This window comes from Acomys russatus, chromosome 6 (assembly GCF_903995435.1).
Source record: "Acomys russatus chromosome 6, mAcoRus1.1, whole genome shotgun sequence".
In the NCBI taxonomy this organism is placed as follows: Eukaryota; Metazoa; Chordata; class Mammalia; order Rodentia; family Muridae; genus Acomys; species Acomys russatus.
The window spans coordinates 62380005-62406759 of NC_067142.1; the positions used below are offsets into that span (position 1 = coordinate 62380005).

Consider the following 26755-nt stretch of genomic DNA (forward strand, 5'->3'; position numbering starts at 1 on the left):
AGAAAAAAAATAAACTTAAATGTCATTTTTCATTCTTGTATTTTTCCCAACAAAAAAAATTAGCCTTAAGATAGAAAGCCCAATTGGCCCAATTAGATCAGTTGTCCACTGCTTAGCACTGGGAAGTTGGAGGTTCTTGGAGACAGCTCACCAATATAAGAATGCACACAGGAATACCACCCCCACAGCAAGAAAGTATCAGCTGAAGTGATGCCAGCACTGTGCCTACCACTGATGTTCCTATACTGAAAGTTAAGTTGTAAGTCACAATGCTTTCCTGTAATGGGGTAAGAGAGTAGGGATTTCCATCTCATTTTCCAAATTACAGAAAAATCAATGCCCTGCTCTTAAGACTGGACTCAAATTGTTTTTCTTTTTTTAAGTGTCAATGATTAAACCCAATTGTTTTAACTCCCTAACTTTATCTGCTTTCACAATACCACAAGTCCTGTGTGGACTAAGATGCTATAGATTAAGCTATGTACTTAAAAAAAAAAAAAAATCTGTTTGCTGCTAGGAACTCTAGGTCATGGCTTTTACTTGCCCCAGGCTTGCTTCTTTGCATTTCTTCCTTAAACTCTCCATAACAGTTGACCTAGGCCTTCACTTCAAAGGCACAGTTGCTCTTGTCTAGATTGAATGCCTCCCCAGTGAGCATGCATGACTCACCCCTCCTTCCACCTGTACATCTGAGCCTCAGTGGCTGTGGATGCGTCCTTCAGAGGTTTCAGAAATAGCCAAAGACACGTGATTCAGAGCAATGAGAGGACAACCACCGTTTCAACATTGAACAGGAAAACTATCCCAAACACCCTTTGCTGTCGTTTTGATGACTCAGAAGGTAAAGTCATTCTGAAGTTGGAAAAGCACACAGTGTTTTGGTGCTTTGAGATGACAGTGACAGCTACCTCAGAAATATTTAGACAGAGTGGATGATGGTAGGACTATACTGGTAGATGGTCACAGAAGGTGGGGGTGTCCAGAAATAAGCCACCTGGGGTTAGACACTGGTTTGGGATCTCTGGGAAGGATGGCCATTTGTAACCTGGAACCATGCCACTGTTTGGATAGGAATAAAGTTCCCTGGGGCAGCTCCAGCTGGCAGGAAAAGAACTTCATCATTTCAGAAAGGCCCATGCAGGGGAGTTATTATTTTAAAAATCTAAAAGCAGCTCGCCTTGATCTTACTTCTCTCCATGTACAATATAAGGGCCTGACCTTTTCTTTCTGATGTCCCTTGACGTAGCTTGTTTAAAGGCCTTTACATTTAAAGGGAGGACAGGACCCCTATGGAAATGAGGCTAAGTGTACACTCCCGCCTCTAGTCAGGGGTTAGAGTAAGGACATGAGCCAAAGGGTGCTATGTTCAAGCTAAGGGAGTCATTCCTAATGACAAATAACAGGTTGGTTGGTTTTTGGTTTTGTTTTTTCCAAATTTGAAATTATGGGTGATTGGGGAAAGCCACAGAAACTCCTTGTCTGGTGAGAACAAGTTCAACCCATGTCACCTGATACAAGGACAATATGCCTTTCCACAGGCCTCTCAATTATTATTATTATTATTTTTTTTTACTTCATTTCAAAGACTCCTGGACTTAAAGATTAATTCTCCACAGAAGGTAATTCCTCAAATACCATTCACTGCTTTGTTTTGTTTTAATATTGTTTCTGTGGAAAGAAAAGACTTTGCTTACTGATCACGCTTCCAACCAAACAGAAAAATAAAGAACAAGAAATTGCCAGTGTAAAGCTCACTCTTTTGGCTTGTCACTTTTCCCACAATTATTTTGATCGCAAGGGATGGAGGTTCCAGCCAACTGAGGTGTCTCTTTTGGCTTAGGTGACATGTGAATCCCAGGGGCGATCCCAGATTCAACAACTGAGTTCTGGTGGCAGACCAGTGTGCCAAAGAGCCGGCCTTGCCTCTGCCTCCTGCTCTGTGCCTCAGCTTCATTTTTCAGGCGCGTTGCCTTCACATGAAGAAAAAAAAAATCGACCTGGACCGGCCCCTGCTTCCATTTACCTCAGGAAGACAGAGCTCTGTCCATCTAGTCTCTCTGCATAGTCCCTGTAACAGCCCTGCTGTTGGAGGGACTCAGTCAACCCCCAGTGGGGCTGCAGAGGGGAAGCAGTTTCCTGAAGGAAGCTAGGCAGTTGTTTCCAAATGAAGACGAAAGGAATGCCAGGCAGGCAAAAACACACACTGCTAACATTTTGTGGAATTCATCATCCATTTCTGCTTCTTTATGGGCCAAATGTAGTGCTAACTGAGGAGGCCAGAAACAGGTGTGCTCTCAGCAGGTCCTTGTGAGTAGGCACTAATTTGGGACTGACTCTTTCCCATAAATACAATGCTGCAGAATTACCTTTGTTTTCCTGTCATGTTCCTCTTTTTTTTTTGTTTTCCTTCCATCTCCTCTTGTGACTTACCCAAGAGTACAGCATATATTACCTAGACAAGTGAAGGAATGGGCGGGCATGGATTTATTTTATTTTATTCAATCTACTCACAGCCCTGTGTCTGGTATAACTAAATGTCTCTGTTCACTGCTATTTTAAAAAGCCATTAAGAGCTGAATAAGTTGTGAATGAATTTTGGGGAAGGCATATCTCCTACAAGGTGACTCTGGGGCTACTTAATAGGAATATTTCCTAAGATTGTGCAGAAATGCTCCAGCACCGCCCACCCCTGCATTCCTGCAGTTCCAGTTTGAATCCTGTCCCACATCCCAGTGATTTCAGCCCAGGCTGTTCAGAAAGGCTACTTGTTGCCAAGGCTCCCCCTCCCCCTCCTCTCCCTCTTTGCCAGCCACAGCCTGGTGCTGCTAACCAAGGAGATTTGCCTATTAGAAGGGCCTCAGCTCCCAGAGTTCCCATGGCAACAGCCTCCTTGGAGGTCTTTGTTGCCTGCTAAAACTTTGATCTCAGAGAGTGGTTGCTGCTGTTTCTCTCTGGAAGATTTACAAACAGAGGAAGAAGGGCAAAAGAATTGGGGAAGAAAAAAAAAAAGTTTACTCCTGGCAGAAGAGAGAGAGAGAGAGAGAGAGAAACGAATTACCGAGCCACACTCTGGTCATCACGTGAGGAGAACATCTAAAGGTCTCAGTGGTGCTCACATTTCAATGGCAGAGGGGATTGCGCTTCTTCAATGTGTTGGCCACGCCTGTAGCAGGGCAGAAACATCCTACTTCAGCACACATCTGCACCCTCAGGATTCTCAGGTGCTAAGGCAGCCCTAAAGACTCCCGTGAACAGAGGGACAGAAAGCAAGCGAGGAGTGCTTTTCTGAGCAATGCCCTAATCTCTCTGCTCCAACCTCTTTGTCCTAGCCCTGGCCTGCCTTGGCCTAGCCTTATTTAGATGTATCTATTGTTCTTGTTATTATGAAAAGAAGAGAAAAATGTATTGAAAAGGTAGAGGAGAGAGGAGAGCCAGAAAGGAGTTCCTGAGCCATCAAATGGAGCCTAACTGCCCTTAGAAACTGTAGCTAGGAGGAGAAGGGGTTTGATTCCTTCAAATATATAGGACCAAGCCTTTTGCTCTCTGCAAAAGCTTCTATTAGCCTCAAGAATTCATTGCATAATTCCAATATTGCTCACTGATAGACAACACAGAGTGGATCAGTATTGCTCCAATTATGATTTCTATTGAAATTATGATAAAAATTTTAACGAGTATTTTTAGCTGTCTTGGGTTCCCACACAATGAAGATACAAAATACATAAATGGCATCATCTCATCCCTATTAACATTTTGTGTCTTTTATGAAGATAAAAGTTACGGTTTGGTGGCAATGAAAAAAAAAAAGCAGCATAAGGAAAGATTAAAGCTATGCTTGGATAGTAATCGTCTAGGCCACACATTCTCAACAGAGCGGGGCTTTGCCCTCCAGGACACATTTGGCAATGTGTGGACACCTGCTTTGCTTGTCACACATGTGGGGAGTAATAATCCAGTGAGTAGAGGCTGGGGAAGCTTTGGACCCTACTACATTACAGGCCAACTCACCGATTCTCACTCTCTTACACTCCAAATGCCAACGATGTTAAGTAAATGTCTATTTGGATACTGGACATGGTTCAATGTGAACATGGCCTGGGAGCTTTGGGGCCAGACAGCCCTTGTTATCCTACTCAGAGCTCAGTTTCCTAATCTCTAGGAATAGGAGAGGGGTCATAAAAATCACCCTGAAGACCCAGTGTAAGGATTAAAAACTCAGTGGATGTTAGTTCCTTCTCCTACCCTTGCCATTCTCCACGGAGTCCCAGCAGTGTGTCTTTCCTAAGCTGAGGGAACTCTCTTTTGGGAAATCTACGTTGAAGACTCCTGCTAAACTGTTGGTATTCCTTAAGCAGATTTAATGGGCCATTTGCGAACTGACCCGTTAAGATCATATTCACATTTTCTCAGTGACACCCGAGGTCTGTTTGAACTCATCCTCACGGCGTTAGGCTTGGGGCAGCCTGACCCGGCACCCTTCTTGTCTGTGGGTTGCCTCAGTTTGGTTGCTGTTGGAAGCCCCTATTTTCTGAGAGGGTGGCCCTGAGATAACAGCAAAGATTAGATTGTATAGCTATTTGGTGATGTCTGGTGACATTTGGAGGGAGAAGACCATGACTTGGATTAGGGTATATCTGAATGGGCCCGGGAAAACAGTGACAAAATTTATAATTTAAACGAGGACACACTTAAGAGTAGAAGATGAGGGAGAATTTCCAAGTGATTTATGGCGAAGTCCTGGCGCAAAATTCATTATGGTGGTTACCCGTCTCAAGAGTCTCCTGTGGTTTGAGCAAAACAGAATCCTGATTGCCCCCTTTGGCCAACCCAGCCCTTACTGCTCGCTGTCATTTCATTTATGAGGGACTTCGGGATGTTCGTCTCATTTCATCTACATGAATCAAGCACTGCGGCCCAGTAGAAGGCGCGTGCCTTCACGGATGGTAGATGGTTGGAAAATATGTCCAAAGATTTCTGACCTGTCACAGCTTTTCACTGCCCTGGGTCTTTTAAGAAAACCAAGGAGGCTTGGCAGGCGCTCTTCATGGGTCCCCAGTCCCTCAGCTACTGCGTTAGCGCTGGGACTGTACCTGCCCTCCCCCTCCTCCTCACATGCAGCCCGGCTAACTATTTTTGCCTCACTTGTTGCTCATCCCTGTGGGAGGAACAGGGCCTTCAATTAGCATGCATTCCTGACCATCGCGGTTGCCGTGGTTACCCTGGGTGGCGCTGGAGCAGCTAGGTCAACCTGTGTGCTCCCTTTGTGGTCCGAAGGGCCTGAGTGGGGGAGGAGACTCGCCCCCCCTCCCCGCGCTCGAGTGGGTGGTTCTGGGAAATCGGCTCAGCCCAGGGAGGAAAGAATGGCAGCCCCTCAAAGCGGGTCAAGAAAACAGTTCCATTTTCTCCAAAGCCAGCTGCCGCTATTCAAGCGTGCAGGTTTAGTTCACACGGGGACTGCGCCGCCTCGGATTTGGTTGAATTGGCTTCTCAGAGAGGGCTCTGGGAAAGGGCCCTTGATGGAAGTCCCTTATAATACCAGAGAGGGCTGGACAGCAAGGAAAGCGCAGGAACTCAAGCTGTGTACCCTTGTGCCTGCCTGCGACCTCAGGGCCTTTGTTGTTGCTGTTAGGGAAAGTAGTGGTCCCTGAATATTGGATCTAGTCGGGTGTATATCTTTGTGCTAATCTGTTTTACCCAGCACAATAAAGTGCAAGAAACCACACTGGTCCCCCAAAACTCAATTTCCTCCTTCAGTAGCATTCCACCATCATCAATTTTGAGTCACTCTAGCTGTCTTCTGCGTTCCATCTCAGACCAAGTCAAGCATGTTATATTACTAATGATATTTTCTATTCACTCTCTGGGGGTGTGGGGTGGGGCGGGGTGGGAGGTTGGATCACTATAGCACTTTGCACAGGCTAAGTACCTTCCCAAACAGTTTTATTATTGTTTATTAGTTTGCAATAGCGGTGAATGCCTTTTAATTAGATCACACTGTGCTATGATGTATCCAGTAATCATTTTCTAGTTGCCAACTATAAGAGGTGTTGAGATTTCTTTTTTAAACAATCCCCAGCATTTTCTACATGCAAAAATTATACTTTCATTATGTGAGTAGAGGAATTCCACAAGCACAAGCTGACTTCAGGCGTTCAGTGCAAACACCAGGAGACTAGGAAGCACAGTGACATAATGGGGGTGGGGACAAGTGAAGTAAGCCCTGGTTTGATTTTTAGTCAATGTATGACTTTCCTTAAAATTCTTAACCTCTCTGGCTTTCTACAGATATCAGGTGGAGGTTGTGGTATGGACTAACCTTTGTGGTCCTTTTTAGCCATAAAATATGATTTTTAAATGTGTAAATAGAAGAACTCAATGCCTTCCACCAAGCTTACAACCCACTGTCAAAGAGCTGGAAGCACTTATTAGCAGTTAATTGCAGACGATCCAATAGTAGGTCATCTTATAGAGAGAATTCACAGAATTATTCTCCTCCACATCTGTAAATTAAAATGAACTAAAATATAAAAGACACACAAGAAATAAACACAGAGAACAGTTAAATACTTAGTTTATAAATATATATAAAGGAAAGGGAGGTTTTCTCCACACTTGTGACAGATAGTTATAAGCTATATTTATTGGAAGCATGGTTGCCATGGGGATATAGAATAAAATCAGGCATGTGTGTGCCCCTGGGAAATTTCCAATATATTTGGTATTTTAAATAGCCATAGAAACAACCCTTAAAGCATGGCTGTAGAAATGTCTTTGCACATACGTACAAGGGCCAAAGAAAGGGATCTGCTCTCCTCAGAGATGTAGGAAAGCAGTGTTTTGGAGGATTTGGAGCGGAGAGCACAGAGGGTGGATACAGTACAGGCCTGGGGACGGCTGCGGAGCATCTGCTTGGAAGCAGATGAAGCTGAGAGATACATTACACAGAAAGGGGAAGCAGGAAACGCAGTGCTGGGAAGGCACATGCTATGTCCTCAAGAGAAAGTTCACTCTCACACAGTGCATCGGCATGCCTGAGAGATCACTGCATCCCGGGCAGCACAGGATGGAAGAAGCACTGTTAGTTCACCCTCGGGTGAGTTTCTCAACACCCCGCCTTTGCCCGTTACATGCTAAGGACCCAGATTTAGTCTCTGAAAACAAGTTTGTGTGAGACCCAGAACTTTGCCTTCCTTTCCACTTTGAAGGCTTGAACTATCAGAACTTGAGTGGGGCTATGAGAAGCATAGACAAAAGCAATCTCTTGGGGGCAAAATCCATATTCATATTACATCTCTATGACGAATTCTTTGAAAATACATTAGGTTGTTCTGTTTCCACTGGCGTGGACAGTGAGGTGGTGCTTCCAGTCTCTTAGATGACAGGATGTTCTATTGCCTGGAGTGCATCCTCGGCGATGAACACTGGTTCCAGGATGCTAAATATTTTGCCGTACGTTGAAAAGTGATGCTTGCATGGGTGGACAACTGAACAGTTCCTTTTTCCTTTCTGTTAGGAACCTACTGGGTTGAGTAGAAGGTTCTATAATGAGCAACACATCAGAAACCCAGCTAGAAGTGCAGCCTACCAAACCATGGGAATTTACTATTGTAAGGTTCATATGGGTCAACGAGGGGCTTCCTGGTGCTAGGCTGCCTAGGCTGTAGCCCCTGCTCTAATGGGCCTGCTAATGTGGGCACACGCAAAGGAATCACTGCCAAGATATAAATGCTCCCCTGAAAGTGTGTTCAGGGTTCCCGGGGAGCTTGGAAGAGGCAACATCTTATTGTAGCAGACATACAGGGCTCTGTCAGAACGTATTTTGGGGCCTTGAAGACTGAATAATAAGTACTTGATTAGTGCAGTTCAAACGCTTGTTTTGCTAAAGAAAGTGATGCCCTTCTACCTTGAGGTCCCTGGCTATCAAGAAAAGGAATTAGCACCTTGGATGAAATGCCACTAAGAAGTAAGCTATGAAATGTGGAAAGACAAAGCTATGGGATAGAGAAGTAGGAAGTATGGGAAGGACTATGTCTGTGGCTAAGGTCCCACGACCAAATGGATCTCAGTGTCCAAAAGGCAAAGGGGATAGCTGCTTGGTAGAAGCACTTGCTGGGTAAGCGTGAGGACCAAGAATCCCTGTAAATGCCAGCTGGACAGACTGCCTATCATCCCAGCACAGAGAAGGCGTATTTAGAGGACACCAGAGGGAGCTGGCTAGTTAGATGAGCCAAGTCAGTGAGTTCTAGGTTCAAGTGAGAGACCTGCCTCAAAAAATAAGGTCAAGAGGAATTGAGTAAGACATCTGATGTCAACCTCTGGCCTCCGTGCGCATATGCACCTGTGCACAGATACCTGCACACGCACATATGCCAAGCACATGTGAACGCGTATATGCACATGTACACCACACAAACATACAAAGAGGTTGATAAAAGCAGACATAGGAGGAAGAAAGTCCTTTGAGATTAGTAAGTCTTATGACAAAGAACCAATTAACTAAACTGGAGTTCCAGTGTTGGTGTTTGAGCTGCATGGGTGGATGTGACTAGAGTGAGCCTCACCTGTTGACCTTGCTCGGTTCCCACGTCTGACTCCACCTGACAAAATATATACATCTTTGCTGAGTGAATGAATGAATGGGCGAGCAGGAGACATTTGGAAGTGAGCTGGTTTCCAGGAATATGTACAAACAGCTCAACTGGAGATAACTTGAAAGTGGCTGTGTGAGGAAACAGCTGGATTTGACAATTAGGAGGTAAGATATGCAAATCGTGCATTCACAGAGCATGCTCCTAATTCAACCTAAGGAACACGTGTGGCCGTGGAGCATATGCCAGCGTGCTGTGAAACTGGCACTTGGGTGTGTGCATGCACAAGCTCTTAGTGTGCTTTATGCATTTGGCTTATTCATGTGGAAATTTCCTTAAAGTAAAATGGATTTTGCAAGCTTCGCAGAAAACAGACTGCCTGCATGAAAACCATATTTTCTCCTGATAGCTTGAGCTGTGATTTGAAAGGAGTAAATATGGCCTTCTGTCCACAGGGCCTGCTTCCCCTCTTCCCTTCAGACATTAAAGTGACTTGTAATTACCTCTCCTAAGCTGAATTCTGGAAGAATAACAGTGATTCAAAAGCGTGATGAAGTGCTGCTGAAACCCAGGGTGTGCTTGCTGCTGTTGTTTCCATACTCCAAGATCAGACGTGGTAGGATAGGAAGAAACGAGAGTGCATTTCTAACCGACAGTAGCATTTCTCAGGAATTGTTAGGGCCGGAGCTGGAAGCAAAATGGTTTTCAGAAATATAAGATTCCAGCATAAATTCAATTTTTAAAATGCCTTTAGCGCCAATAAAATCAGAGTCACGGTGCCAAAGCCAGAGGGCTTTGTACTTTTGTGCTGTTGATATATAGTGGTGTTGTCTGTTAGACGCAAACTCTTACTATGTCTTGAATTCTAAAGACATTTAATTTCACCCACTTTACTGCCAGACTCCCTCACCCGCACTTCTCCCGCAGAGGAGGGGGCGGAAAGGGGGCTAACTCTACTCAAGGGCATTATGGGAAACCTTTACCTCTGGAAACATCAGCTATTGACTGTTGCTTCAGGGAAAATGAAAAGGTTGATGTAAGGTGTCTCTGTTTGAGTGTCAACGTTTATGAATTTCCTATCCATATTTCTGATGCAATCTCTCTTTAGTTTATAGTTTTCAATTACAAAAGAAAAAGAAAAAGTCTAGAGTGCAAACTAAAGGCCTCTTCATTGTTCTGTTCTCCTATGATGCCCGTTCTGGCTCCCCAGAAGTCTTAATTTGAACATTGGTAACCAGAGCTGTCAGTCTGCCTGGGGAGGGGCGGGGGAAGCAATGTTAGAGTGCCGTCAAAGTAACCCAAACAGCCTATGGGGAAATCCAGCTTTTGGTGTGTAGCTACTCTTTGGAGATTGCAAACTCATGATCCCAGGGTACCGTACAGCCCACAGACATATTTTGTTTGGCTTATCCATTATTTTAAAATATATATGAATTAAGTTGCTTAACATTTTATCACTTTGTAGACCAGGCTGGGCTCGAACTCACAAAGATATGCCTGCCTCTGCGTCCCTGAGTGCTGGGATTACAGGCATGTGCCACCGCTCCCTGCAACAGTTTAAAATTAAGATACTTCAGTATCAAATCTGGGGGTCTGGTGAACTTGAGTAGAGGATCACTTAATAAATTCCCATCGGGCAACAGTTGGCTAGAGTTGAATCATAGTGGCCCCATAAAGACACTGCCGTTTGCCACCCCAACCCCACCCTTGTGTTCTCCGTTGTGGTTTCACAGATACCCAGCTGCGCTCGCTTGCATCGCCAGCTAGTTCCTATGGACCTTTGAGTTTGAAATTCCATTCACTAGCTGGGCGGGGTGGCACACACCTTTAATCTCAGCACTCAGGAGGCAGAGGCAGGTGGATTGCTGTGAGTTCGAGGCCAGCCTGGTCTACAAAGTGAGTCCAGGATAGCCTAGGCTACACAGAGAAACCCTGTCTCAAAAAAAAAAAAAAAAAAAAAAAAAAAAAAAAAAAAAAAGAAAGAAAGAAAGAAAGAAAGAACGAACGAAATCTCATTCACTGAGTATCAGGCTTGAGAACTAAATATGGTGACCATATCATTAATTTTCCAAATGAGGATAATTTGCTAGTAAAAATTGGTGCCTATTAGTAATTACATCAAGACCGTGGGTATAAATCAGGACTCTTTCAGAAGAAAAAAAAAAAAAAACAATATATGTATACCATTACATCCCACATTTTCCATCCACTATGAGAAAACTGAGACCTGGTTGGAAGGGATTTGCATGAAGTGGTGACAATATAAATCAACAGCAAATCATCCCCAACCACCTTGACTCTTATTTCAGTGTTTTCATGACATAACAAATGGAATAAGTATGGAAACCTTTGCCTATGTGGATGTATTATAGTTAATAGCTATCATAACCAGATGTGGTGACACACATCTGTAATCTAAGCACTCAAAAGCACAGGCAAGAGCATCATGAGTTGTGGGCTAGGCTGGGCTACATAGCAAGACTCTGTCTCCAGAAAACCCAAGTCAATGAGGAAATAAATAATTTAAAATTACACACACACACACACACACACACACACACACACACACACACACACATGCTTATCTATCATCTGTAAATATAATGGCTAATGTCGTGAGGCAGCCTCCAAATTGGGAGCTTATGTAAAGAGTAAATTTATATTAAGATTCTAATTAGTCATGTGGCCCACAGTGCACCTGGGGAGGTTTTAAACACTGGTAGACTTAAGATCTGCAGAATAAACATAAGCACAATTTCTCATTTAGCTAGATACAAGATATCTATCTATCTATCTATCTATCTATCTATCTATCTATCTATCTATCTATCTAGAAACACCGATTGTCTCGGGGAGGGAACCACAACAGATCTACCATCAAGCATCTGATGACTGTTATGTTAACAAACCTTGTTTATTCCTCTCTTGGTCATTGGCTATTCTATGGTAATGAACACTAAGTATGTGTGACAGAAACGCTAAGATCCCAATTCAAGTCCTTGACCATCTGTTTATTCCCTTGTTGAGTTTCCAAGACATATTTTTAGAGAACATTCCGGATGAGATTGGTGTGCATGCTTTTAATCATGTGTTCAGATTTTAGTCTCAAACTCTGTCACATCTCTTACCTAGGGCGTTGTGTAAGCCTTGGAGTTACCTCTTAGTGTTTTGTGAAGGAAATCTCCTACAGAACACTTTCCTTCCTTCCTTTCTTTCTTTCTTTTTTTATTCTTCTCTCAGACAGTACATCCCTCCCTCCACTCTTCCCAGTCCCCTCTCCACCTTCTCTCTCCCCTAGATCCACTCCTCCTGTTTTTCCCTAAAAAACAAAAACAAAACAAAACAACAACAACAAAAAAACCAACTACCATGGCCACCACCACCACCAACAAAACAGACAGGCCTATCAGGGATAGTACATAACAAGTTACAATAAGACCAGGTGCAAACCCTCATATCAAGGCTGGTTGAGGCCACCCAGTAGGAGGGAAAGGGTCCCAAGAGCAGACAAAAGAGTCAGAGACAGCTTCCCACTGGTAGGAGTCCCACGATAACAGCTATAACATATATGCAGAGGACTTAGCTCAGACCCATACAGTGTCCCTTGATTGCTGTGTCAGCCCCTATGAGCCCCTATGCTTAGTTGGTTTTGCATGCTATGTTCTGATCGCAGGCCACCTTTCTTAGTGCCCATTTGTCCTTCCTTCTAAGAGACCTTCCAAGCCCGAGAACCATCTTCCCATGTCAGCTGTGCAAAAATGGAGGGTCAAGAAGAGAGTTCTTGCCAAGGCTTGCTATATCAGCCAAGGATAATATTCTTTGGATTATGCATGTAGCTTTCCAAATGTGGACCTGTCCCCCTTGCAGGAGGCTTGACCAAGATGCATGTTACCATGGCATCCTCCTGCTCTTGTGGAGAGTCAAGGGAACAGAGCAATCAAAGAGTGATTTCTCCCTACTCACTGCCGAATCCTGCCCTAGTGTCCCAGAATGCCTTTCCCCCTTTTACTTTTGTCAGAGCTCCTTTTCAGCGGACTTCCTTGTAGAAGAAGAAAAAAGTAAGTGGCTATGACTTCTTGGCTCAAAATGTAAACCAGGCGTTTTGTTTTCTGTGCCTGGTCTTAGCCAAAAGGCTGGGAAGCAACAGTCATTTTCTAAATGGGCAAAATTCATGTGCACAAGTTTTGTCCTTATATGGAAGTAGGACTGTGGATGGATGGATGGAAAGGTATAGTGTATTCCCCGTGTCTCTGTCTCTGTGTCTCCGTCTCTGTCTCTGTCCTTGTCTTTGTCTGTCTCTGTCTCCCTCCCCCGCCCTTTCTCTTTCTCTCCAACCTGAACTAGTAGTATTTCCAAATATACCTCTTGTTGCATTTAGTTAAATGAGAAATTTGTTTGCCTTTACCATTTAGAGCTGAAGCCTACCAATGTTTTAAGCATCTCTAGATATGTTGTGGTCCAAGTCATTAACTAGATTCATAATGGACTATCACCCTTAGTATAAGATATGGCACCATGGACCCATAGAAATATGATGTCTAACAAATACATGTGGTTACTGAGCCCTTGGAATGACAATGTGGTGTGGATACTGGTGTTAATGAAAAACAAAAAAATGATATTAAGTTAATTGTTTCTATTTATCTGTACACTTTTAATGTCATTTCTAAAAAAGCTAAAATTACCCACGCTGTTATTGTTGTAGTACTGTCATCAGATGGTGCTGCCCCAGAGATGTTTGCCATGCACTGAAATGAAGGACTCGGTTGCATGCTTTAGATGTATCACAGTGATCTTTTATCATTAGAAGACAGAGAGAAAGGACATTTGCTACTTGAGTCCTGACACAGCTTTCTGCTTGGTTAGTAAAGCCCCAGGGCGGTAGGGACGTCACAGGCCTTTCCCTTGATGTAAGAGCATGGCGACCCGCTCAGAGTACCTCCTATCAGTCAGACTCGCCTCCTCCCTCACACCTTCCAGCATCGTGTTTCCGGCACCGCTCTTCCCTTCCCAGAGTGCCCGAGAAGCGCCTGTTCTGACACCACTCTTGAGGTTTCTTTCGGCGCAATATCACACAGAAGGCACTTGGGTACGTACAACGCCAGCTGTGGGTGCCATATGGGAAAGCCATACCATATACATATGTACAGAGTATTTCTGAAGCCAGAAGGAGGGTAGAGAAGTGTGCAGCCAGTCTAGCGTTATCTTTTCGTCGCCTTTGAACATTTTAATCATTGAGATATCTTTAAGCCGTAAATGGAATCATGTGGCTGGTTAGTTCTAAGTTAAAACCAAATATGTACTTTTGTTTTGATATGGACATGGGACCGTGTATGGTCTGTATGAAAATGCAGATTGAGTGTTTAGATACAGATGGGTTTGACTTTCCACCGACGTGTGTGGAGAAGGCTATGGCGAAGGCATGGAGATGACGCGTGTCAGTCTGCTCAAACAGGCTTTCTCCTATGGAGGCAGGCCTTTCCTCTTCCTATAAATAATCAGAGATAAGGTCCTCTCTCTGCTTCCACCTGGGATAGCTGCGCCCTTCCCTTGGGTGGCTGCCAAAAGGTGCGTGGTGCAGTCATTCCCGTTGGCAGAGTGTAGCCTTGAAGTACCTCTCTGTCACGGAGCATACGGTGCAGTGGGGCCCTTGAGGGTATGGCGTCGGCGGCGGGGGGGGGGGGGGGGGGGGGGGGGGGGGGCAGGCAGGGGGCTGTGTTCTTCTCTGGAGTAACTGCTTTCCTTCTTCTTTCCCTTCTGCTTCTTCTAGGCAGGACAGGGCTGCTTGCTGATCTCTTGCCCAGTTTTGCTGTGGAGATTATGCCAGGTACTCAGCCATTTAACTCTTTATCTGCTGTCACTGCATCTGTCTGCTTCTGCATTAGTGACTAATTATATGTTTGGATTTTTTTTTTGGGGAGGGCACGTTTATCTGTATAATGTTTGTTGTCTTTTTACAGCGTGAACTAAGCCCCTTGGATAAGCCTTTTTGTATGCCTTCTGCTCCCAGGTCCTAAAAGAATAACAAGAATTAAGAATAAGTGGAGATGGGGACCCAGTCCCTCCATGTCACACATGCATTATCATTGGTTATCTTGAGGCCCATCTTAGTATTTCACTTGTGTCCTTAAGTATTATTTATTTGTACTCTTTATTCCCTAAATTATATGCTTACCCATTCGCTATCATACAACCACGTTACATTGAAGTGCCTTTTGTAATATTACCAAAATCTTTTCTTTTTGAAGTTAGGAAAGGCATGTCTTCTTTCCTAGCATGCATTCATGGACCTGTATATTAGGTCCTGGAAGTCCCTAGGCATCCATGGACCATATGTGAAGGTCACTTGTCCCAACTACAAATCTGCATCTTTTCTTGTAGCTGCTGGTGATGGTACCAGCCAGTCAAACCAATCCTGTGCTGAACTCTAGCTTGTAACTGAAGGAGGTTCAGGGAGAACTAAAAATGAACTCTAGAAAGGATGATACCCATAAAATGAACAGCAAAGGGTATAATGAACTTTGATTTCTGCCAGATCTTTAAGGTCGTCCTAATAGCAGCACAGAGATACGAAATAGCCTTGGCCATTGGCTTTGGATTGATTGAAATTTTAAGAAATGTACAGAGTCTTCAAAATCCAGCTTCAGCAATTGTTCTATGACTCTGTTGGGCCCTTTACCAGTTGGCCTACCAGACTCAGACTTTTTCCTTATTGATGTTGCCCTTAGGGCACAGACATTCTTCTTGTAACTGCCCTTATCAAGAGTTCCCTCAACTTTTAAGCATTTGTTTACACAGATAAAAATGCCACATGTGATGTTTCAAAGGCAAATCTCCCAAGTCCAAGAAAGAGGTTCTGTATTTTAAATCCAGTCCTGTTCACCTTAATTTCCTTCTCTTTGACTCCAAGAGAACCCTTTCGTTGCTTTGTTTACTTATTTACCTATTTATTTATTGAGACGTGGTCTTGCAACTGTAGGCATGGCAATCCTCTTTCCAAGGAAAACAAGCACTCTCCAAGTACTGGGAACGCAGGCCTAACTAAGTTCAGGCAGCATTCTCTTGCCTGTACTCTTGTACTCATGCACCCCTGCTGAGTACAACCTTTTACCCTTAACTGATTCTATTCCTATAGTTGACCTAAAGCACCTCAGAGACAAACCCCCACCTTGTTATGTTATGTTATTGATAAGGCTCGGGCTAAAGCTTCATGCTCTCCATTACCCTCAGCAAGAATGCTCTCCTCACAGTTCAAGTCAGACCCAAAGCCTTCCCAGTCCCTAGCTGAAAAGAGGTTGGCCTGGATTTGAATGTACTGCAGATGGATAAGTGGGGGCCATTCAGAAAACATGAGTTGTTTGTTTTCTCTCTGGGGAAATGATGTTCTAACCAAAGGTCATATGACTCAACCACTGTCATAAAACTCTTTCCGTGTAAAAGTCATATTCTCAAATTACCAAATAGAATAATCATTTAATGGAAGGGAGTGTTAATAACCAAACTTTAAGAAAAACAGTACCTACTGATGCTCATGATAAGAAGGGATTTTGAAGGGATGGTTTTCAATCGTTTTGATGTTTTGGCTTTTAAGGAAAGCATGGCTCATGCCAGTCTGTCCGAGTCTCCAGGAAAGACATGGACTCATGCCACGCTCAGTAGCATGACATTGAGACGAGTCACCTGAGAGTCACAGTCACTTTTATATAAGCCTGACAGAATCTGCTTCCTTGTAAATCTTTTGGATGAGCAAATTAAAGAAACTTCATGTCTAGCCTCAGAGAGAGCTATGAAAATTATAGAAGTCAACAAACATATTAGCTATGCCCATTTCAGCCTTGCTATTAATTGGCGCTCTGAGCTACTTAATTCTTGGCTATGCTGGCTGGCTGACACGGTCATCTTGAGCGTGATGAAACCAAACCCGTACCCTAGGGATGGAAACTGTATCTTTTTTATTGGAAACTATGTCTCTTCCTCCCCTCCCCCGGGCCTGCCCCTCCCCCAAACCATGGATAGTTACTGAGGTTTGGATCTCTGCCCTGGCGATAGGGACGGGAAAGTTGCCGTAGGAAAGCAGATTAATACACACTGAGCCTGGACCACATAAGGGTGGTCTACGTAGGCCATGGAGGCACATAGGCCTCCCCCACCTCCTGCCTTACAGATTTTGTGTGAGGTAGGGTCTCCCTTGTAGTTCAGGCTGCTTTGATCTTTCTGTCTGAAACCATAGGCGTGGCCACCATGTAAGGCAAGGACTTCTGACTTATAATGTCTCCTGGATGGGAAGACCTGGTGGCACTCAGAGGAAGGATAGCAAGTTACCAAGAAGAGACTTGATATTCTAAGAGCATATATAGGGGGAGGAGGTCTCCCTCAATCACAGACATAGGGGAGGGGAGAAGGGGAGAAATGGGAGGGAGGGAAGAATGGGAGGAAACAGGGAAAGGGCTAACAATTGAGATGTAATATGAATAAATTAATAAAATTAAAAAAAAAAAAACAAGATGAACTTCACTATAGAAGACAAGCATTTACAGAATCCACCTGCTAGGAGCCCAGCACGTAAGACCCCTCAGCTTTTGTCCTACCTTGTTCTAATACAGTCAGTAGTTGAACCTTTTCTCCAGTTAGGAACCCCCAAAGTCTTCAGTCACAGGGCTGATTGCACCCCCAAGAGATACAGGTCACCTGTCTCTGTGCCCTAGCATTTCTCACTCTGAGTTCTTCTGTTTCCTAGTTAGATGTCCTTTCTTCCCCCAGGTCCTCCCCACTCACCTCTTTTGCAGGGAGATACCCGTCCATGTTTGCCATGTCCCGAAGGGGGGCCACCTCGAGTAGATTTCTTTGTGCATCCTTCCAGAGTGGGTGTTTGTCGGCCTGGTGATGCTGGGGATCCTTCTCTTCTTCGTGCTGGTGGGGATCTGCTGGTGCCAATGCTGCCCTCACAGCTGCTGCTGCTATGTGCGCTGCCCATGTTGCCCAGAATCCTGCTGCTGCCCTCAGGCCTGTGAGTAGGGATGGGGCGGGGGGGGGGGGATGTGGAGCAAGCCAGAGAAATGCCACCTCTCCATCTGACAGCCACGTGCCCTGAGTTCCTCCTCCACCCCACGCCCCTTGCCTCTGGCTTCAAGGAAGATCATTCTTGTCTCCCTCCTCACCTCCATGCACATCTGCATGCTGTTTATCCACACCCATCACGCATCCCTAATGCTCATGGACATCACAGATGAAAGGAAGGGCAGGATCAGAATGGTGATGTTGTGGGGGCTAAAGCTTCACTCTCTCCCTGGAGCATTCAAATGGAGAAAAACCTGCACTGGTCCTTCCTTTATAAGTGGAGTATAAAAACTGTGACTTTGGGTCACCATCCAGCAGACACCCACGAGGTTTATTTTCTCACGTGATGAAAATGACCATGCTAGGGATCAGTTTGCATTTGAGGATTCACAGGTTTAGCTTACTGGCCAAGCCCACGAAGGCATCGAGTTTGACATCTGAACCATAAACTAAATACACCTTGAAAGAGAGGGGCACATTCTATCTTTAGACTCTTGAGGAATGAAACGGCATTGGACGGAACTGGGTTAATGGCTCTGCTTTTGAAAACACAGACAGGGGCTATGTGCATCCCCAGTGCTGGTGCTTGCTTTGCTCCTCCTGGAAACATCCCTGAATGACCCTTATGGTAGCCTCCTCTGGAGGGACCACGGTAGCTTCCAGACAGGACAGTTCCAAGTGGGGATGCTGCCGCCACAGCTCCTAGATCCAGCGTTGTTCGGCTGCCAGATTTTAAACACTACAGTTCCTCATATTGCTGCCTTTTTCATGGATCTGGAGGAATCCAGAGGCGGGGGCAGGTTGGCTCTGGTGATTCCAGTGGTCAGTTCAGCCCTGGAAGAATGAGCATACATTTGTCTAGGAGCTCCCTTGAAGGGATAGAACCTCAGGGATTCCGGGTCTGAGGGCTGTGGAGGGTGGGATTACATAATCTCTCTTGCTCTTCATCTCCCTCCACAGTGTATGAAGCAGGGAAAGCAGCCAAGGCCGGGTACCCTCCCTCTGTCTCCGGTGTCCCTGGCCCCTACTCCATCCCCTCTGTCCCTTTGGGAGGAGTCCCCTCTTCTGGCATGCTGATGGACAAGCCACATCCACCTCCCTTGGCACCAAGTGACTCCACTGGAGGAAGCCACAGTGGTAAATGTAGTCCCAGAGTGCTCTGCCTGACCCTAACCCCTTCCCTCATTCCTTGCTGATAAGCACAGTCCTTCAGTAATGTATCTTTGGGGAAACAGTGATATCTTTTCCAGAAATGGCACCCTTCCTGCTGAGGCAGATATCTTTTGGGGTGCACAGCAGACTTTTCAAGGGCCACTGGACACTCTGACCCATTTCTTTTTAATGTCCTTAGTAACCGATACTATAATGAGAAGGAGTTTGCAACTTAAACTATGATTATGTGGTTAATAATGATCCCATGCCCACCTTGTTTAGGACTGTATTGGGCAGTGTGAGGGGCAGTAGGCTGTGTAGAATATGGTTTCTTAAAGGAGGGAGTGGACCTCTATTAAGACAATTAGATGCTGAGGAATATGGTATTTAGAGTGGAATGATTAAAGGACTGGAGCTATTACAGTATCTTCATGGGGGAGATGAGATCTGAACAGAACCAGGAGGAACGGGGTGTGGGGGTGGGAGATGTAAGAAAACTGTGTGGCTGTAGACAGTCCTAAGGAAGGAATGTCTGTAGTATAGCAAAACCCCAGAGCACACAGTGTGGGCATTTCAGTGTCCAGCTTGTCAGGATGCCTGGAAGAAGATGATAGATGGGTTTGATGGAGATTACAGCAGGCCTTGATACCTCTCCAAAGGAGCAAGTGAGAGTCACCATAGGCAGATTGTTGAGTGGAGAGCTGGCAGGTGGTAAGGTGGGAGAGGAGCTCAGAGACAGAGAACAAAGCTCTGAATACATTGTTCAATCGTACGAGCATCTGGTTTACGTTGGACACGGCGGGAGTCGAAACGCCAAGGTAAATCTGAGAAGTACTTTGAAAGAAATGAGATGCTAAGAGATGAGGCAAAGAAAGATTTCAGGATGACCGCAAGTTATCCAGCACAACAGATCATAGGCAGATAATAGGTAATTGGCAACAAAGGCTGATTAGAGGGACCATGCACTTTATTCAGGGTAAGATGAATTTGTGCAGAGAGTAGAGGCCATGGGGCAGAGGAGTGGAGAGGTAGAGAGGTGCTGAGATACACCTTGCTTAGAGGCATTTGAACAGGATTCCAGGCCTGTGAAGGTTAAGCCTGTATGCACAATTGATTTGGTGATGGTAGTTCGTCTACGTAGGAGGTGAGAAAGGACAGCCAGCCCACATAATGACCCCCACTGCATAGCTGTGGAGGAAGAGGGGATCCTCAGTGAGTAATTGGTATTTGTGCTTTTCCCTTCCCTGCAACTATTAGTGGAATTCTGACGTCTGAGAGTGAGAATGAGTCACAAACTGAGAAGGAAACGCTAATGATCAAGGATGTGCTGGGAAAGGAAAAGACAGACAGCACAATCCATTTCCCTGGAGGAGGGATGGGCAGAGGAGACTGAATGGAGCCTCAGCACATGTGCTCACTTGCTGCTTTCCCTATGTCCCAGCTTTCTTCTTCCTGTCTCAACTGACCTCACCTTCCTCTTTACTTAATGGATGGATTATCACAGTAAAACAATCTTATTAATTATCTAGCAAGTTCTCTCTCTCTCTCTCTCTCTCTCTCTCTCTCTCTCTCTCTCTCTCTCTCTCTCTCTCTCTCTCTGTCTCTGTCTCTCTCTCTCTCCAGCTCATTGTATAGCTCTGGCTAGCCTGGAACTTGCTATGTAGAGCAGGCTGGCCCTAATCTTTCTTCCATCTCAATCACTTTGGCCCCATCCCACCACATTAACCAACTGCATTTAGAAGTAGAAAAATATATTATGACAAGAATGTCCAAGATACAGTAGTTGCAGACTTCATTGCTCACACAACCTGGTGGCATCTGTGTAGGACAGAGTTCTTTGTGTCTAGGACATGCTTTGTCCCTTTGGCTGGCTCCCTGATGAGAGCAGTAGTTCTGGGCATTAGATGCCCTTGGAGAGACAGAAGGGTGTGTTTCATCTTTGTGCAACTTTCCCCAAAGTGAGAGAGTATTTCCTAGGAGCTCGTCTCTCTTCTAACATGCTTTCCTCCAGCACTTCCATCTCAAAGAATTATGTCCCACAGCCATTCCTAAACCTGATGGGCCTGAGCTCATGAAGACTCACTTCTCAGGCCCAAGCAACTCTGCACCTTGGAAGTAAGCGAAACCAGAGTCCATTCTGTTGGCCAGGAAAGGAAGCAACCAGAGGTGACCACAGCTACTCAGAGACTATGTTATCATGATACGTATGTCATGACCCAGTCTCCAGAAGCACACTCCTAGACTCATGGGCAACATTATTGATGGTGTTTGGCCAAGTAGATTGGGCCAATGTAGATTATTCTTTAAGGAGCACTGAAAATGTTAAGAGATGCTGGTTTGTAAAAATACGAACTCCACCTTTTTATATTTGCGTGCCAGCTCAACATTAGGCTAATCATCCGGCAACAGTGACCATCAGGTAGCATTTGTATGCAACACTGTTTTGAATGTTACTTAGGAAAGACATCTGTGATGGGATGTGCAGAAAAGAGCGAGCCCTTTGGTTACCCACTGTTTACAGTCACTACCCAAGTCCTTCTCTGTTGCCCTAACAAAAAATGGGCATCTCCTAGGCTGCTCTGGATCCATCTTGTTCAGGCTCTCTGGTGAATCTCACACTTCCTCTGGTTTTACACCTCACAGCTCCAACCTTCTGTCTTAGTGTCTCTTCCTTACTACTGTTCAACGATTGCTTAGGCCTCTTCTGTAGCAATACAGCCATTTGTAAAGCATCCCTGATGTTGCTCCTCCATTCTTCTCCTCCCCTGCTCCTCCCAGCCAAACTTCGTGAAAGAGCTTTTACTACTCAACGTTCCTATTTCTTTCCCTCTCAGCAACTCAAGTCACTTCCATCTTGCCCCTGTCACGATGCCCAAAGGCTAAATCTGATGGCTGCTTCTCAACCCTCAACCTCGCTCGACTTCTTTAAAGTGCTGGCCACGTCTGATGCCATTGTCCTTCTGTGCCTGTCTCGCTCAGCATTCTGCTTGTTTCTCTACCTGCCCTGACAGTGCTGCCTTGTTCCTCTGTGCGTCTTCCTGATAGTGGTGTTCCCACTGTTTGTGGGCTGCTCTCTGGGAAATCCCATCTACTCCCATAGCTCCAGCCGTTGTCCATATGCTGATAATCCCCAGTCATGATTTTCCTGACTTCTCTCTCCTCTGCTGCTGGGTCCCACATATCCCACTGTCGCTCAGTGTCTCCAGGTGGGGATATCTTACAGGCGTTTAAATCTTAGCTTCTAGGAATTCAGTCTACTGCTTCCAGGTTTTCTCTACTTTAAACCAGAGGGTATATAATTCACTTAGTGGCTAGCATCATTGAATGCCTAGCAGCTCAAATTTGAAACAGGAATTCCAGTCTTACTCCTGATTTTTCACTTCTCTTGGTCCAGTTGGTCACCAAGGCCTTCCGACTATACTTTAACCTTGACTTGTTTTATTTTCCTCCTGTTGTGGTTCTCACTGCCACTAACTCCTGTCTGACTTACTGAAACCAACTCCTACCCCTACTCTTGCCTTGCTCTATTCCATTTTATCTCAGTATACCTGGACTCTACTCATCCTTTTAAAAGTAGACAGGATTTTGAAATTTTATTTTAAAATTAATAGAGATGTGTATATATATATACATATATATGCCTACTGTATGTACACAGAATATGCAAATTTTAAGACTCACTTCTTTCACAGTTGAGCTACTGTCACCCTGGGGGTGGAATCTGGCAGCTGTTCCATCATCCATAAACAGCCTTACTGAGCTCATTAAGATGGGACAGGAAGAACAAACGTACATCAATGGAAGTACACCTTGGAGACTTCCTGTGCAGGTTTTCTAAGTCAGATTTGGGCTATAAATGGGGGAATTGATTGAAAAATAATCTAACTCTAATTAGGTCAAAATAGCAGCATAATTTCTTTATTAATAAGTTTTTGAGAATATAGTTTGGCATCACAGGGGATCTTCTAATGTCCTCTCCCTAAAGAAGTTAGAATTATAGGACTCTAGGAGAGGAGCTGGGGCGTGAAGAACCATGCCAACTAAAGGACGTGGGCAAGGCTGAACTGGAAAACAGACGTAAATCACCAGTGGCCCTGAGCTGAAACATCACCAGGAAAAAAGTCATTTCCTACCTATGCTGGACTTCGGCCAATAGTCTAGGTCGTTTCTTACTAAAATACCACCACACTTCAAAGAGTTCTCTTGCCTTTAAATTATAGATATAAACCAACCTGACACCATTCCATGATACATACCAACTTAGGGCAATCTCTGGCCTCAGTACCCAGTCGTAGGCATGTGCCACAACACATGGCTCTCTGTGTTCTCATGGAGATAATCTATAGCCGAGGCTGAGCGCACACTCTTATAACCCCAGCACTCAGGAGGCTGAGGCAAGAGGACCCATGAGTTTGAGACCAACCTGGCCTGTATAACAAGGCCCAAGCCAGCCATTTCAAAAAATTTACAAATTTCCCCTGCCCTCAAGGAAACTAGGAAGTTATAGTCCAGCAGGATGGCTACTGGAGGCTTGTTAAAGGAGATAAAATGGGTCAGAGAAACAGAGCAGTATGCAGAGAAACTGTGATGCAGTCAGCAAGGAAAACCACACTGTAGGGAGAGGATGAGCAAAGGCTTTCTGGTGACTCATACGCTCTTGAGCACATATGTGACACAGAGCCAGATTCTATGGAAATGCAAGAAGAATTTAGTGAGCTCTACAATCAAACTTGCAGCTTATAGTTTTATATAAAAATACCCACCCCCTTTAAAGGGAGAATTGTCCTGATTTTTAGCAACTAAAACTGAACGGATTATGCTCCTAAAGTCTGAAGAGCAATCAGTTGCCTCTGTCTTTTGACAACTTAGAAGAATTTAAATCTCTGAAGTCCCGAGGTGGCTGTGATGGAGAAGTCAAAGCTGAAATACTCTGGCATGGTAGAGTCTCTTTTTAATGACAATATTGAAAGCTAAAGCTCTCCTCTTCCCAGGAGGCTGTAGTTACTGTAACTTCTCAGAGATTGATAACCCATGCACACAATCTAATCTGTATCATAATGAGGAGTGTAATTTTTCTAATGACACTGAAAACAATCTAAGCTCTAGTCTAAGCTCCTCCAGCTGTTCCTTGGCATTGCTTCTCTCTCTCTCTCTCTCTCTCTCTCACTCTCTCTCTCTCTCTCTCTCTCTCTCTCTCCTCTCTCCTCTCGTCTCTTCCTCCTCTCCCTCTCCTGGCAGACAGCTGGTATCTAGTTACATATAGCCCTCTCTGACCCATGCATGCCCTTTATTTTGGTAAAGTGCCTCCCATATTAAGAACACATAGGCAGAGCCGTGGATGCAGGTAGAGGAAAACCCTCCTTAATGCCTGCTGCTATGCAGGTGCTCTTTCCTTAGCAAATGGCCATCAGTAATGTCAGTCACAAAACCTTCCCTGGCTGCCTTGGGCTACCATTCAAGCCCTTCCTTTCCTGGTTAAAATTCTCCTGTAAATCACCCACATCAATTCCTATGCCATACTTTGCAATCCACAAAAACACTTGCTAGTCACAGTTTTTATCCATTCAGTCACCCATTTAATCATGCCATCATCCATTCATTTGAATATGCATGTTTTGAGTGTCTAACGTGTGCCAGGCTCTGTGCCAGATACTAGAGAGTCATAGGTGACCAGAGAAATCTATTAGTTGTCTTCAGGGAGAGTGTGGCCTGTGGATTAACAATGGAAGACAAGAATACACTTTCCAAAGAAGCCATGGCCCCTTCCCATTCCTAGGCTGGGAGTAAGTCAACAAACATTTAGTACTTGCTGTATGTAAGACACAGTCTTAGGCACATGGAAATCTTAAATTATAATATCTTCAAAATTTTTAAAGAAGATTATAGACTTCTATATAAAGAGCTTGGAACAAACTAGAACATGTTCAGACCTATAATTCAAATTCAAATCAAGTGATTTTTTTAAGTTCAGAAAAAGATCGGAAGAGAGAGACAGAATTATGAGAACCAAAGGCAGCTCTTTGGATGAGGTGGCATTTGAGATACCCCAGACCTCAAGTGCCCCACTAACTTCTAATTTCTCTCCTTGAATTAATCACATGGAAACTGGGTCCTGATGGGTCTTCAGTCTCCAGAGCTCTCTCACTGAGCTAGCATCAGCATGCCCAGACCCCAGTTTCTCAGCCCTGCACCTCACCCATCAGCCATCACTGCCTCGGTGCAGACATAGCAGTTCTGTGGGATAATTGCGTTTTAATTGAACTGTCTGTACCACTCTGTAAACGCCTCTGCGGAGATGGAAGAAACCTGTAGCTTGATAAATAAAGTAATCTCTGCTAATAATCCCTTCTGCATAGGCACCGTGTGTGGACCTAGCCTCTGGGAAAAGGTGCCACTGAAAAGCATGTGCTGAGGACTCATTCGGTTTTTTATTCTAAGTCATTTCACAATTTGAGATCGACGTGGCCTGCCCAGTATTTTCTCACACAGAAAGAAAAAATCTGTGCACCTGCAAAAAGGGTGTGTGGGTGGCTTTTTTCTCCAGTGCTTGGATTGTGATTAGAGCCCTATCAAATTTTATATTTTAATCTTCCATGTAAATAGCTTGGGGCGGCAGGGGGGGGGGGGGTTGGGGAGAAGGATGCCGGGGATGGAGGGGTGGGCTTTGTCCACAGAGCAATGCATCCAGAGACAGGAAACACCATTTTCATTGGATGCATATACGTTTCTGTGTTTTCTATATTTTTGTTATGGGCACCACTTTGGGGACAGGGAATGTTAGAATGGGATTTTTCACTGCCAGTTTATATTCCCGCTGGGTGGAAGATAGGGTCATGCTGCATTCTCTAAAGACCACACCTACTGCCTACTTTGGGCTTTACTCTCCTGCCTTCTTCAACTACTTCTTTGAAAAAAAAAAAAAAACAAACAAAACAACCAGCCAGCCAAGCAAAAGCAGACCCCGTATCTCCATCTACACTTTAGAGAGCTACACTGCCCTGATCTAGTTAAGCTTCAGTTGATGAGACTGCATGATTCCATGCCTGGTGCTGCCAGTCATTCCTACTCTGGCTTCCTTGGCCAGAATTTTTCAACCACAAAATGTGGCTGACAGCAGTCCCTACTTGTGTGGCTGTGAGACACAAGCATCCTTGAAAACACTCAGTATAGTGCCTGGCACATTGTCAGTGTCTAGTGTAAGCATTGTCTAGTTGTCCCTCATGCTCTCGGTCTCATCTTCATTTGCCCCTCCCCCCTATTGTCTTATCACCCTTTGGGCTGGTGTTGGGCTTGATTGAAGTGATACAAGACATAAATAGCATTTGTCTCTGACAGTGTGAGTGATGGAAATATAGGAGATGATATTTTTTTTCTTTTGCTTTAGTTTTGGGCATTTTTTTTTTTTATTAAGCCCTGAAAAATAACACCTGTCTCTAACCACAAAGCAGCAGGTCTAATTAAATCAGTCACATCTAAAACATGGCATCCCTTTTCCTAAAAGGAAAACGCTAAGGAAGTAAAATGGAAGTGTGATTAGAAACCTGTGTGTTGTGAGCTTGTTTTGTACTACTGTGTATGCAGTCTAGAATCTAATATTAGCTGTTAGGCAAGCACCATCCAGCTAAAGGGATTCCCCCCACCACCACCACCACCATCTCCCAGGCAACTAGAGGCTTTCGGTCTGCCTTTGTGAAGGTCCATGATGCTTGCAGATCTGTCTCCCAAGTGACGCTGCGACCCTCATGCTGGAGAGTGACATGTGCCCCCAACCTAGAATGGGATCTCTTTCTCTTCTTTTTAGCATGAGCTTGCTTCCCCTGGTGGAACTCAGAAGCTACGCCGAGATGAGCCTTCAGTATAGCTGTAGGCCCGTAGACAGTCAGACAGCAGGAAGGAAAGGGTAACACAAGACTGAAAGTACACTGCAGTGGGGTTTGGTTGTTGACTTCCAGGCCCTT

At 44.7% G+C, this 26755-nt stretch overlaps 1 protein-coding gene across 1 annotated transcript in view; it reads left to right on the forward strand.

The window, feature by feature from the left end:
- The window catches only part of Ildr2 (immunoglobulin like domain containing receptor 2), a 57463-nt gene that overhangs the window by 22213 nt on the left and 8495 nt on the right, over positions 1–26755 (forward strand). The window contains exons 5-7 of the mRNA XM_051148344.1: positions 14359–14415; positions 17449–17595; positions 18606–18782. Of these exons, the coding sequence (XP_051004301.1) occupies positions 14359–14415; positions 17449–17595; positions 18606–18782 (381 nt within the window). The remainder of the gene's footprint in view (positions 1–14358; positions 14416–17448; positions 17596–18605; positions 18783–26755) is intronic.